Source organism: Sinocyclocheilus grahami, unplaced genomic scaffold, assembly GCF_001515645.1.
Source record: "Sinocyclocheilus grahami isolate Dianchi unplaced genomic scaffold, SAMN03320097.WGS_v1.1 scaffold847.1, whole genome shotgun sequence".
Taxonomy (NCBI): domain Eukaryota; kingdom Metazoa; phylum Chordata; class Actinopteri; order Cypriniformes; family Cyprinidae; genus Sinocyclocheilus; species Sinocyclocheilus grahami.
Genome location: NW_015506026.1, coordinates 295,521 through 308,723, shown reverse-complemented (window position 1 = coordinate 308,723; position 13,203 = coordinate 295,521). Strand labels below are relative to the sequence as shown.

Here is a 13,203-nt window from a genome sequence, read left to right as displayed (position 1 = left end):
TCGCACTCACACTCACACACACACACACACACACACACACACTATCACACTCGCACCATCACACTCGCACCATCACACTCGCACCATCACACTCGCACCATCACACTCACACTCACACACTCACACTCACACCATCACACTCACACCATCACACTCACACTTACACACTCACCCTATCACTATCACACTCACACTATCACACTCACACTATCATACTCACACTCTCACACTCACACTCTCATACTCACACTCACACTATCATACTCACACTCTCACACTCACACTCTCATACTCACACTCACACTATCATACTCACACTCTCACACTCACACTCTCATACTCACACTCACACTATCATACTCACACTCTCACACTCACACTCTCATACTCACACTCACACTATCATACTCACACTCTCACACTCACACTCTCATACTCACACTCACACTATCACACTCACACTATCACACTCACACATCACAATCACACATCACACTCACACTATCACACTCACACATCACACTATCACACTCACACAATCACACACAACTCACACTTACACACTTACACACTCACACTATCACTATCACACTCACACTATCACACTCACACTATCATACTCACACTATCACACTCACACTATCATACTCACACTCACACTATCATACTCACACTCACACTATCATACTCACACTCACACTATCATACTCACACTCACACTATCATACTCACACTCACACTATCACACACACACTATCACACACACACTATCACACTCTCACACATCACACTCACACATCACACTCACACATCACACTCACACTTACACACTTACACACTCACACTATCACACTCACACACACTCACACACACAAATGACTCTTTTCTTTCAGCTCCACTGAGTTCTTCTGTGTCTGAATGAGCCAGAAATCTCTCTGAACTAAACCCTCTCATGTTGTTCCTCATTTCCCCCACAGATAATGATCGAGTTTTGCCCCGGAGGTGCTGTCGATGCCACCATGTTAGGTAAGACCTCAATCTCCTATTGCTTCCCTTCATCTTATTATGTTTATAAAAGCCCCCAGCTTCCTTCTGATGAACTTGGTCATTAGCTCATGGGTGAGTAGGCAAACGCATTTATTCCTGAAGTTTAAAAAGATATTGCATTATTTTGGGTGTTTTAAGGTCACTCAGAGTTCAATGCCTTTGATTACACTGCCCTGCCTCTCGAACTCAAGTTTTGAGTGTGTGTTTGACGTTGACAGAATTTTGTGTGTATTGTTGGTATCTTTCAGAGCTGGACAGGGGTCTTGAAGAGCCTCAGATCCGGGTGGTCTGTAAGCAAATGCTGGAGGCTCTTCAGTATCTCCACAGCATGAAGATCATCCACAGAGACCTGAAGGCTGGAAACATCCTCCTCACGCTGGACGGAGACATCAAGCTAGGTTCGTATATAAGCGAATCAGTCGGCTGCGGTTTAAAACTGACAACCACAGTTACAGAATTAAACTAGCTGATTTGTGCTGAGGTTTCTTTTCTGGATGAAGGCCATTTATTTGGCTTTTTTGTCTTTTTTTTTCTCAAGCACACAAACTTGTTCTAATTTGATGAGGGCCAATAATTCTGTTCCAGAACCTACTGAGCAGCCGGTAACACTTTAGTTTAGGAACCAATTCTCACTATTAACTAGTTGCTTATTAGCATGCCTATAATTAACATATTGGCTGTTTATAAGTACTGCCTTATTCTGCATGACCATATTCTATGTTCCTAATCCTACCAAATACCTAAACTTAACAACTACATTACTAACAGCAAATTAGGAGTTATTGAGGCAAAATTCGTAGTTAATGGTTTGTTAATAGCGAAAATGGGACCTTAAAATAAAGTGTGACCGAGCAGCCTTCATGTTTATTGTCCGCATAGGCAGCCGCCGCCTTTATTTTATTTTATTTTATTTTATCTCTTATGCCCAATAAGGCTGCATTTATTAGATAAAAAAAATACACTAAAATTAAAATTTTTGCAGATATTTTCTATGTGAATCTCTGTTAAACTGTAATGTATTTCTGTGATGCGCAGCTGTATTTTCAGCATCATTCCTCCAGTCTTCAGTGTCACATGATCTTCAGAAATCAGTATAATATGCTGATTTGCTGCTCGAGAAACATTTCTGATTATTATCAATGTTGAAAACCATTGTGCTGCTTCATATTTTTGTGGAAACCATAATACGCTACCAATTAATAGTAGTCAGTACCATTCATATAATACTTTTATTCAGCAAGGACATATTAAGATGATCAGGTGTGTGGCTGTGATGTGCCTTAAAATGCTTTCTATTTAGGCAGCTCACTAGGTTTTGTAACAGAGCAAAAGATCTCTTACTAATCTTTTGACCTCTCTCACACCCTTACACACACACACACACGCGCACACACACACACACACACACTCTCTCTCTCTCTCTCTCGCACACGCACACACACAGGTTTGTTTTTGTGAAAAGTGGGGACTCTCCATAGGCGTAATGGTTTTTATACTGTACAGACCGTATATTCTATTGCCCTACACCAACCCTACCCCTAAACCTACCCCTCACAGGAGACTTTGTGCTATTTCAGATTTTCAATACACTCCATTCTGTGTGATTTATAAGCGTTTTAAAAAGTGGGGACATGGGGTAATGTCCTGAAAAGTCACCTTTTCTCCTTGTAATACCTGTCATACCTTTGTCATTATACACATTTATGTCCTTTATTTGTCACAAAAACGCACACACCCGCACGCGCACACACACACCCGCACACACACTCATATCCACACACACACACACACTCTCACGTGCGTGCACACACACACACACACACACACACACACACTCACTCACACACACTCTCACCCACACTCACACACACACACACTCACACACTCACACACACACACACACACACACACACACACACTCACTCACTCACTCACTCACTCACACACACTCTCACCCACACTCACACACACACTCTCACGCACGCACGCACGCACACACACACTCTCTCTCTCTCTCACACACACACACACACGCTCTCTCTCTCTCTCTCTCTCTCTCTCTCTCTCTCTCTCACACACACAACGTTTGCCAGGAGCTGACTTATAATATTTCATTACACTTCTCTACTCAAGTCTCCCTGGATTTAGTGATTGAATGAGAGAATTATTCCCTCTGAATGCTGCTTAATGTGTAACTGAATGTGGCTTCATTGTGTGTTGGTTAATGGTAGCTCAGAATGTCAGATACTAGAGTATCAGTCCTTTACTGCTTCCTGTGAGAGAAAGTTTAGACATGCTCATGTGCTTCAGATGCTGCTCCCCCAAACATCAGCTCCACGGATGACTGAGGAGACACATAAATATATATCCAAACCCTGCATTTGCTAGACGGAACAATCATGCATGTGTTTCTCAACCCTTACTGGAAAAATCAGCTGCAAAAAGCAGCAATATCAAATATAATCTACCAAAAAAAATATATATATATTGAGACTAAACCACTAATATTGTAAATTATTTTTACTATTTGAAGTAACTGTATTATTGAAGATGTTTCGACATTGCTAATAATCAGAAATATTTCTTGAGCAGCAAAGCAGCATATTATACTGATTTCTGAAGATCATGTGACACTGAAGACTGGAGGAATGATGCTGAAAATACAGATTTGGTCACAGAAATAAATTACATTTTAACAGACATTCACAGCTATTTTAAATTGTAGTAATATTTCACAATATTACTGTATTTTTAATCAAGTAAATGCAGGCTTGATGAGCAGAAGAGACTTCTTTAAAAAAACATTTAAAAATCTTACTGATTTTGAATGGTAGTGTAACTTATATATTAGAGGTTTTACTGATTGCAATGTGACATTTTTTTAAACTGGGATAAAATCTTCATGCAGTTTCTGCTTTTTGTTACAGCGGACTTTGGAGTTTCTGCAAAAAACACAAAAACTCTTCAAAGACGAGACTCTTTTATCGGGACTCCATATTGGTAAGTGCTATAAATCAGTGATCTGCTGTCATAATCACTTCAGGCAGAAAGGTATGAAGGTTGATCTAATTACAACATCCTTATTAATATTTACTGCAGTCTGTTAATATTTACTGACTGCAAACAGGCTCTTCATGCAAGTCACTAGATAAAAGTCCTATGATAATGAAAAATTTTATATTTCACAAAAATTAGCCATATTTCACCTAAAAAAAATGCAAAAATACATTTTTAACATTTTATGTTTTACTTCAAAATAAGCGTTCTTTTATGCAAATTAGAATTATGTAATTATATAAAACACAAATGGTTTATTACATAACCATTACATATATAAGAACAAATAGGCTTTTAAGAAAAATATTATATACAGAAATTAATTTAACACCAAAGCACCGAAACCAAAATTAGAGTTTTCATTTCACAGAAAATCGAAAATGAATACATTGTTTATTTAATAATCAACACTCAAATAATCAACACTAAATTGAATAAATGTTTATAAACATTTTAATTTTTAATTATATAATTGTTTCTACTGTAGTGGCTGTAAACGTGTGTTTTTCATTTATTCAAAAACACGTTTAATAATGAAGACAACAGGATAATTGGAATATAATGAATATGTAGTATAGTTCATAAATTTAGCAAAATGCTAGACGTTATGTGACATTGTTTCCAAGCTTTTTTATTGACGTCTTTCTGTGGTTGAAAGATTGAGTAATTACATTCATTTCAGGAAGTTGTTCTGTTTCTTTCAACACCTCGTGTTTATTTTGTACTATAGTTAGTAGTAAAGAGGAAGCAATGATCGGTTCATGTGCCGCTTACACTGAGCTCTGATTTAATGCCACTGTTTCGGGTCAATAATTTCAGCCCTCCAAAACGGTTTCAGTTGCTGAAAGTTCAGTGCGTATTATATTTGTGACCCTGGAGCACAAAAGCAGTGTTAAGTCGCTGGGGGATATCTGTAGCAATAGCCAACAATACATTGTATGGGTCACAATTATACATTTCTCTTTTATGCCAAAAATCATTAGGATATTAAGTAAAGATCATGTTCCATGAATATATTTTGTAAATTTCCTACCGTAAATATATTAAAACGTAATGTTTGATTAGTAATATGCATTGCTAAGAACTAAGAACAACTTTAAAGATGATTTTCTCAATATTTAGATTTTTTTGCACCCTCAGATTCCAGATTTTCAAATAGTTGTATCTCAGCCAGATATTGTCCGATCCTAACAAACCATACATCAATGGAAAGCTTATTTATTCAGCTTTCAGATGTTATATAAATCTCAATTTCGAAAAATGGACCCTTATGACTGGTTTTGTGCTCCAGGGTCACATATGTAATCATGTAATCCATAAAAAGTAACTGTAATCTGATTACGAATATTTAAAATTACAAGTACTTTTTTATATTCGATTACTTGTAATCGGTTACTACCTAGCACTGCTGGCTAAATATCTGCATATCTGTCTTTTAATACTCGTCTCCTTACTGGGAATGCATGCAAGCTCTTTGGTTTTGGTCTCTGAGGCGGATCGTTCCTGATGTCTCCTGTATGTTCAGGATGGCTCCAGAGGTGGTGATGTGCGAGACCATGAAGGATGCTCCATACGACTACAAAGCCGACATCTGGTCGCTGGGCATCACGCTGATCGAGCTGGCTCAGATAGAGCCGCCTCACCACGAGCTGAACCCCATGAGGGTCCTGCTAAAAATCGCCAAGTCTGAGCCTCCCACCCTGCAGCAGCCTGCCAAGTGGTGAGCCACAAAGATTTTAGTGACTTGCATCATTACTGTAAGATTCCTTCCAAAGATGAGCGTAACTGGGGCTTTTTTCTTAGATTTATAGCTTTTAACATTTCTAGAATATGACTGAATGTTGAAAAGGAATGACTGTCAAATGTTATTTCATCACTATTGCACAATAAGAGATCGTATCCCCCTCTCGGGCGAATGTTTAATGGTTTTGTATATTTTAGGTCAATGGAATTTAACGATTTCCTGAAAAAAGCTTTGGACAGAAATCCTGAGACGAGGCCGACGACTGCTCAGCTTCTAGACGTAAGGCATTTCACACATACACTTCTCATGTGGAATTTAATGCATTTCGAGACGGTATGTGTGTGCAAATGAATGCACATGAAGGAAACGGATACGGAAAACCCTAAAACGGCTTTCTATCCCGCTGGATGAAGGGAATTAGGGCAATTTGCGTTCTTCCTTTGGGATATTTCTCCACCTCCACCCCATCCGCTGAGCAAAACAAAATGAAAAAGATCATGTACAGTAGATGTGCTGTTTTGAAAACACCCCAGAATAGTCCTGAACTGGCGTCAAAACGTGCCGGAAGTTTATTTGAAGCAGCAACACGATAGTTTGCATCAAATCGTAAGAACGATGATCTGACCAATTCAAATCGCAACCCACAAATCTTCAAACCGCTTTTCCTTCAGTGGATAAGTTACTCTTTGTAGCTTTTACGTTTATTAGTAGTTTTTTCTCCCTGTATTAATTACAAGTATATTATTAAATGTTACACGATGGTTCAGAGACGAAGAGGGGTTTTCATGCAAAACAATAAAAAGTTTAATACAGTTTAAAAACAATTATCGTACGTTACAAAGTGTCCAGTTAATTTATTTTTTTTTTCTGAGCAAAATATATTGACTTTTTTTTTTTTTTTTACCATGATTTACAGAAGACACCCACTAAAATGTCATTCATTGTAACACTTATGCGTCATTAAAAGGCTCTATTTTGGAATCACAGCGAAGCCCTAAAATCTAATTCATTGTCATTTTAAATCTTTACCAGAGTACAATCTTTGAAAATATAATAAAAACTTTTATGATCACTTTCTCTTAATATATTTGAATAACTACAGGTAAGAATAAGTATGTTGTTTCATTTTCGCATTAATATATATTTGACGCTGAATTATGATGGAACATTATTTCACTCATATTTTGCCATTTTATTTTCACAAAAGTTGTTTGAAACATTAAAGTAGACAGTTTAGTTGCGTTTAATATGCTTTCTGTGTGTATAAAATCACTTTTGTAAATTTAATTTGATGCAGATATCAAAACGTCTTGCATTTGAGCCATATTTATTTATTTTTACATCATTTATTTGTAATTCCTACATAAACTACAAATAATTTTGTGGCTGGTCAATTCTCTCGCTGTTGGCACGTGTGTTAAAAGTTAATTCTGAGCGTCTGCAGAGCACAAAACAGGAACTTCAGCTCATTTTCTGATAGCACTCTCTCTTCTGGGTGTTTCATATTACATATTAATTTAACGCTCTGCTGCATACAAAGCAGCCTGGAAGACAGGTGTTTGTTGGGCTGAAGGTGACATTGATATGCGGTACATGCTTTTCTGTGAAGAGTTGTGTGCTAAGTTCATTTACCATTGTTAGATCCTGAGTGCCAAACATTTTTTGCAAAGTCAAAGTCTTTATAGGCCGGTCTGCAGTTTAAACTGATCATCAAAACTAAAGTGGAGGTCAAGAGACCTTAACATGCATTTAAGGGCATCATATGAATGTTCCACAAAGGCAACTTTTATACAAAGTCAGTGTTGGCTATTTTCTGCAAACTATGAATTGGGAAGCAATTAATGATGCATGTCGTGTGAATTGGGATGCATTGGCTGTAGTGTCTTCATTGGTTGTAGTGTCTTCACTGGCTGTAGTTTCTTCACTGGCTGTAGTGTCTTCACTGGCTGTAGTTTCTTCACTGGCTGTAGTTTCTTCACTGGCTGTAGTTTCTTCACTGGCTGTAGTGTCTTCACTGGCTGTAGTGTCTTCATTGGCTGTAGTGTCTTCATTGGCTGTAGTGTCTTCACTGGCTGTAGTGTCTTCACTGGCTGTAGTGTCTTCACTGGCTGTAGTGTCTTCACTGGCTGTAGTGTCTTTTTCTTCATACATTGGCTGTAGTTTCTTCATACATTGGCTGTAGTTTCTTCATACATTGGCTGTAGTTTCTTCATACATTGGTTGTAATTTCTTCATTGGCTGTAGTTTCTTCGTTGGCTGTAGTTTCTTCACTGGCTGTAGTTTCTTCATTGGCTGTAGTTTCTGTAGTTTCTTCACTGGCTGTAGTTTCTTCACACATTGGCTGTAGTTTCTTCATACATTGGTTGTAATTTCTTCATTGGCTGTAGTTTCTTCATTGGCTGTAGTTGCGGTAAGTGATATTGCTGGCTGTATGTTTTTAACGCTTGACTCGCCCTCACATACGCTCGGCAGCTGGGACGCTTCAATTAAACAAGGTGCAACTCAGCTGAATAATAGATGAGAGCAGCGTCTCTCTCCATTACACTGCTGCTTTCACAGTTCAGTTAAAGTCCTCAGTACCTGAGCACCGCACAACCTTCATCTAACTCAGCTCTTCTCCTAATTAAACCCCAGACTCTCTCAAGAACATTTTTTTTTAATGAACTGCCAATTGTGCTGATTTAAAGTGGAAATAACATGCTAACACAAGTCCTACAACAATCTGAGAGGTCAAGGATGGGCATTTCTGCCCAAACCACATGGCATTAATGAATATGACAATAAAAAAAAAAAAATCATATTCCACTACCGCAGTGTTTCCCAAATTGGGGATTGTGAATTGATGTAAAGATAATAATTAATTAAATCATTAAAAAAATTGAATGACAACGAATAATTATTTTTAAATAAAAATAAACAAAATAAAACACCAACTAAAAATATTAAATATTTTATTTGTTTATTTGTTTGACCATTAACCACCATCAGAGAACCATGCAAATGTAAATTAGTTGTTCAATTATTGAAAGATTAATTTTAAAGTAAATATTTAAGGTCAAAGGGGTTCAATCATATTTATAATTATTTTCAAAATATTGAGTCCAAATATTTGTGAACTAAACTGAATAAAGACCATTTCAGATATGAATACTTGCTCTTACCATTTACTGTAATTTGATTGTGTTTCTTTTCTAAACATTGCAAAGCCACATGAAATTTGAAATTTGTTTTACTGTTTGACTACAAAAAAAAGACAATCAAAACAAATAAAGTCCCCCAATTTCAATTTCAATTCTCCAGCCCATGTTATTTGTGCATGCTGCTTAAGGTGGCATGTTATTGTTATGCACAATGAATAACTGTTTTGGGGTTTGTACTGCTATGTATAATCTTTCCACGTGTGTGCTGTGTTTCAGCATCCTTTCGTCAGTTCGGTGAAGACCAACCGTCCGCTGAGAGAGCTGGTGGCCGAGGCCAAAGCCGAGGTGATGGAGGAGATCGAGGACAATCATGAAGAAGGAGAAGACGAGGACCCTGCTGACCTCTCATCTGTACGGGTCTGACATCTCTCACTCATCACCTCCCCCCAGTGTCTCTGTATCACACATCTCTCAGTATATGCAGATAGAGGGTACAAATAATGCACTGCTCATGGAAAAGTGCTCAGGGTGTAAAGAGAGACATATTTGTTTAGTGCTTTGGCAACTGCAATTGTTATTGTATGGAAAGTTTATTCCATGATTCAGTGCGGGTGTATCCGGGAAAGACAAAAGCAGTACAAACATGCCAAGAACTCAGAATCAGAATCAGAAGAGCTTTATTACCAAGTATGTTTACACACACAAGGAATTTGACTTGACGACAGGAGCTTCCAGGGTAGAAGAAAGTACAAACATAGTGCAGACATACATAGGAATAACACAGTAGGGATGTAATATAACACTAATATAATAATAAAAAAGAAAAATTTTATAATGTACTATATACAGAAATAGAAGTATAGGAGAAAAAAAAAACTCGATGAGTTATGCAGATATGTTCTCATTTTGGTTATGTAACTCTTACCATTGCTACGATGTATACTGTAAGCACATTTTTTGTATGCATAAAATACCTGGATGATCATTGCCAAAATTAGATGCATGCAGCAGTGCAGGGAATGCTGTGTCCCACAATGCAATGCATTGATGAATTAATTACAGCCAGAACTCTTAAACACTTCCAATGCGGTCTCCCATCCAAGTGCTAACCGAGCCGAACTTTTCCAAGCGTCCAAGATCAGATGAGATTGTGCATTTCCCTGGTTGTATGGCCATAAGCTAATGTTTCACTCAATAGGAAAAATGTCTTAAAAAGGCCTTACAAAGTCTTAATTCACGCTTCCACAAATTAATGCCTTAAAAGGTCTTAAATTGCTGCGAAAGGTCCTCAATTCTTATGGCAATAAATGTTGCATGCATTGCAAAAAATGTATGTCTTGCTCAGTATTTTTTTTTTCTTGGTTTACTAATACATATATCTAAACATGCTAACCTCAAGATACTTGGGATGCAGAATGAAGATATGAAGTCTTGTTGAACATAATTGAGTTTATGCTAAAAACAAGAACAGATCTGTCAATGGGGTTAAAAAACTTAAGTAGATTTATTTCTGAGCCTGCTGGCAGATATTTGTTCTTGTTTTAATCATAGACTCACTTCATTTTGATCATTTCTCAGAAAACGAGACTCATGTCATTTTGCTTCTCAAGTAAATCTATCTTGATTTAAGAATCTTTAGACATTTGCACTGGAAAGCAAGACAAAAATGCTGAGTAAGAACAGCACTTTTTGCAGTGTTAATCAGAAGATACATTTTACATTTATGCGTTTGGCAGATGCTTTTATCCAAAATGACTTTCATTGCATTCAAGTCAGACATACATTTTATCAGTTCTCGCTTTCCCTGGAAATCGAACCCATGACCTTGGCGTTGCAAGCATCATGCTCTTCTGTTTGAGCTACAGGAAGGTACAGTAAAAATGATTTCCATATTCTAATGTTTCCGACCAGAACTGTTCAAATCAAAGCTATTTTTTGTATAATAAATAATGGAGATCTGTTATAAGTTGTATATTCAAACTTTAAAGTGTTGCTGTACAACTCATAGTAGACATTTTTTTATTAAGGGAACATAGACATATTATGCTCCCTTCAGTTTATTCCTTAAATTGCCTTGTTCTTAAAAAGGTATAAAATCTGTAGAAACCATCCAGCAGGGTTGCCAGGTGTGCAAAACAAAAGCAGCCCAATTGCTATTCAAAACTAGCCTAATCGTGTTTTTCTGTGGTTTTCTCCTCCGTTGGGGCTCCACTCAGTCAAAATAGAGTTCTAGGGGTTGGGGGTAGATCACTTTAATGCGCAGACTAAAAAACAACCTGCGGCAACAGTGTAAAAGTAGTCAGATTCTGCAGTAAAACCAAGGACTTGGCAACCCTGCCCTCTAGTTTCCCATTGCAAAAAGCACTGGGTGCCACGACACCTTGATGTAGCCTTCAAAGCACAATATTGTTGTAGCGTCTCTTCCGCTCATGTAATCTGACTGTAACAGAAACTGTGTCCCCACCCAACTTTCACATCCATTTAAAGATCTGTTCTAGGCCGCTCACAGTAAATGTGTTGACATGGCACAATGTGCTCCAAAATAACCCTTAATACACTTATGCTTCTCATCTGGCCTTCATTTAAAAATGAAACAAAAGACATGCCCTCCACATTTCTTTAGAGTTAAAGCACAGGACAATAGGACAAAGGGTGAAGGCATGCAGCTGTGTATGAGTTTACTGTCAGTATGTGGCCTGCCGCCAACTTTAGCCTCTTTATTAAAAACACTACATCATCTCTATGTGTTTTCTCAGTCAGTTTTAGTACTGGGGAAACCATTGCATTGCTGGTTTACTCTGACAAACCGTAGTAAACCTGTGAAGCTTGGCCTCCAAGTGTGACAGATGCAATACTGCACAATGGGACTGACAGAAGAAAGAAAGAATGTAATTATCAGGCCTTTACGTCCCATAAGCCGCTTTCTGTCTGTGTTCTTTCTAGGCCCCCATCAAAGACCCATCAGAAACCAGTGAGACCAGTTTATACGGGGACCATCGCCACAATGAAGCTCCAATGGAGCTCGAGGAGGAGCCCAGGACCTCTGTGTCCACCGAAACTCCTTTGAAAGAGCAGGAGGATGATCTCAGCGACAGGTTTCCAGAGGAGGATCACGACAAACCTGAGAGCGAGGCGTCAGGCAAGACCTCCAGCTCTGACTCCGGCATTGAGGATGGAAAAAGTACGCCCACCTCCGAGGAGGACGCCAAGGCAGTCGAGAGCACCGAACCAGAGCTTCCCTTGCTGAGAACAGCAGAACCTTCAGAGTCATCCGAATCTTCCTCAGTGGCACCAGAGAAACTGGAGGAACCGGAGAAGGAAGACGCTCACAGTGCAAGGGAAATGCCTAGCCAGCAACCGCACGCCATGCTGAACCAAACCGAGTCCAAGGAGCCGAGCAATCGCATGTCTGAGATGAGCGACATGTCCTCTTTGGCTGGCGAGGATGTGGAAAGTTTGCTGCCTCTTGCCAACGACAGGTTATCAAAACGATACTCTGATGTGACGAGTGAGAACATGGACATCAGCCTGAACCTGTCCAGTGATATGTCCGTCAACAAAGACTTGGGCACCATCTCTTTACGGGTGAGTCTGTGTTTGAGGCATGTTTTCGTATAAATTGGACGTGTTTGCTAAAACCCTCTCCAGTAAGTTTTGATGTAAAACATTTACCAGGGCTCCGGACACACTACATGATTTAGCCTTGATTTTCTGAATCTTGAATTGCAGACAAAAGCCCAAAATTTGGAGGCAAATCAGTGCTCGCTCACATGAGAAATGATCGCAATGCTTGAATTATCAAAGACGCAAACTGAGGGAATCGCTGATGCATCACTGATGCACAGGAGATATTAAACGGGTTAAACTTCTCTGCAGTCCAGATCCTGTAGTGTGAAATGCGTTTCAACTGGAACTGATCTTCAGATCCAGTCAGAGCGAGTCTCTAGTAAGTTTACTATCCAAGGAGTAAATTATAGTTTCACTGGTTCTTTGAAATGAAACCACTCTTGAGTTGACTGGTTGTTCTATCTATCTATCTATCTATCTATCTATCTACTTTATTTTAATTACTGTTACTAATTATATAAATAAGTTATATAATTACTGTATAATATTTAAAGTACAATTTATTTGATATTGCAACATTTTAATGTGTGTATGTGTATGTATGTGTGTATATATATATGTGTGTGTGTGTGTGTGTGTATATATATA

At 38.3% G+C, this 13,203-nt stretch overlaps 1 protein-coding gene across 2 annotated transcripts in view; it reads left to right on the top strand.

Moving 5' to 3' along the window:
• The window catches only part of stk10 (serine/threonine kinase 10), a 51,038-nt gene that overhangs the window by 18,211 nt on the left and 19,624 nt on the right, over window positions 1-13,203 (top strand). The window contains exons 3-9 of one of the 2 annotated variants that reach the window (XM_016247664.1): window positions 978-1,026; window positions 1,296-1,445; window positions 3,975-4,047; window positions 5,630-5,824; window positions 6,046-6,127; window positions 9,265-9,399; window positions 11,932-12,573. In XM_016247664.1, the coding sequence (XP_016103150.1) occupies window positions 978-1,026; window positions 1,296-1,445; window positions 3,975-4,047; window positions 5,630-5,824; window positions 6,046-6,127; window positions 9,265-9,399; window positions 11,932-12,573 (1,326 nt within the window). Of the gene's footprint in view, window positions 1-977; window positions 1,027-1,295; window positions 1,446-3,974; window positions 4,048-5,629; window positions 5,825-6,045; window positions 6,128-9,264; window positions 9,406-11,931; window positions 12,574-13,203 lie in introns of both variants that reach the window. The other variant, XM_016247663.1, reaches the window with a different exon arrangement.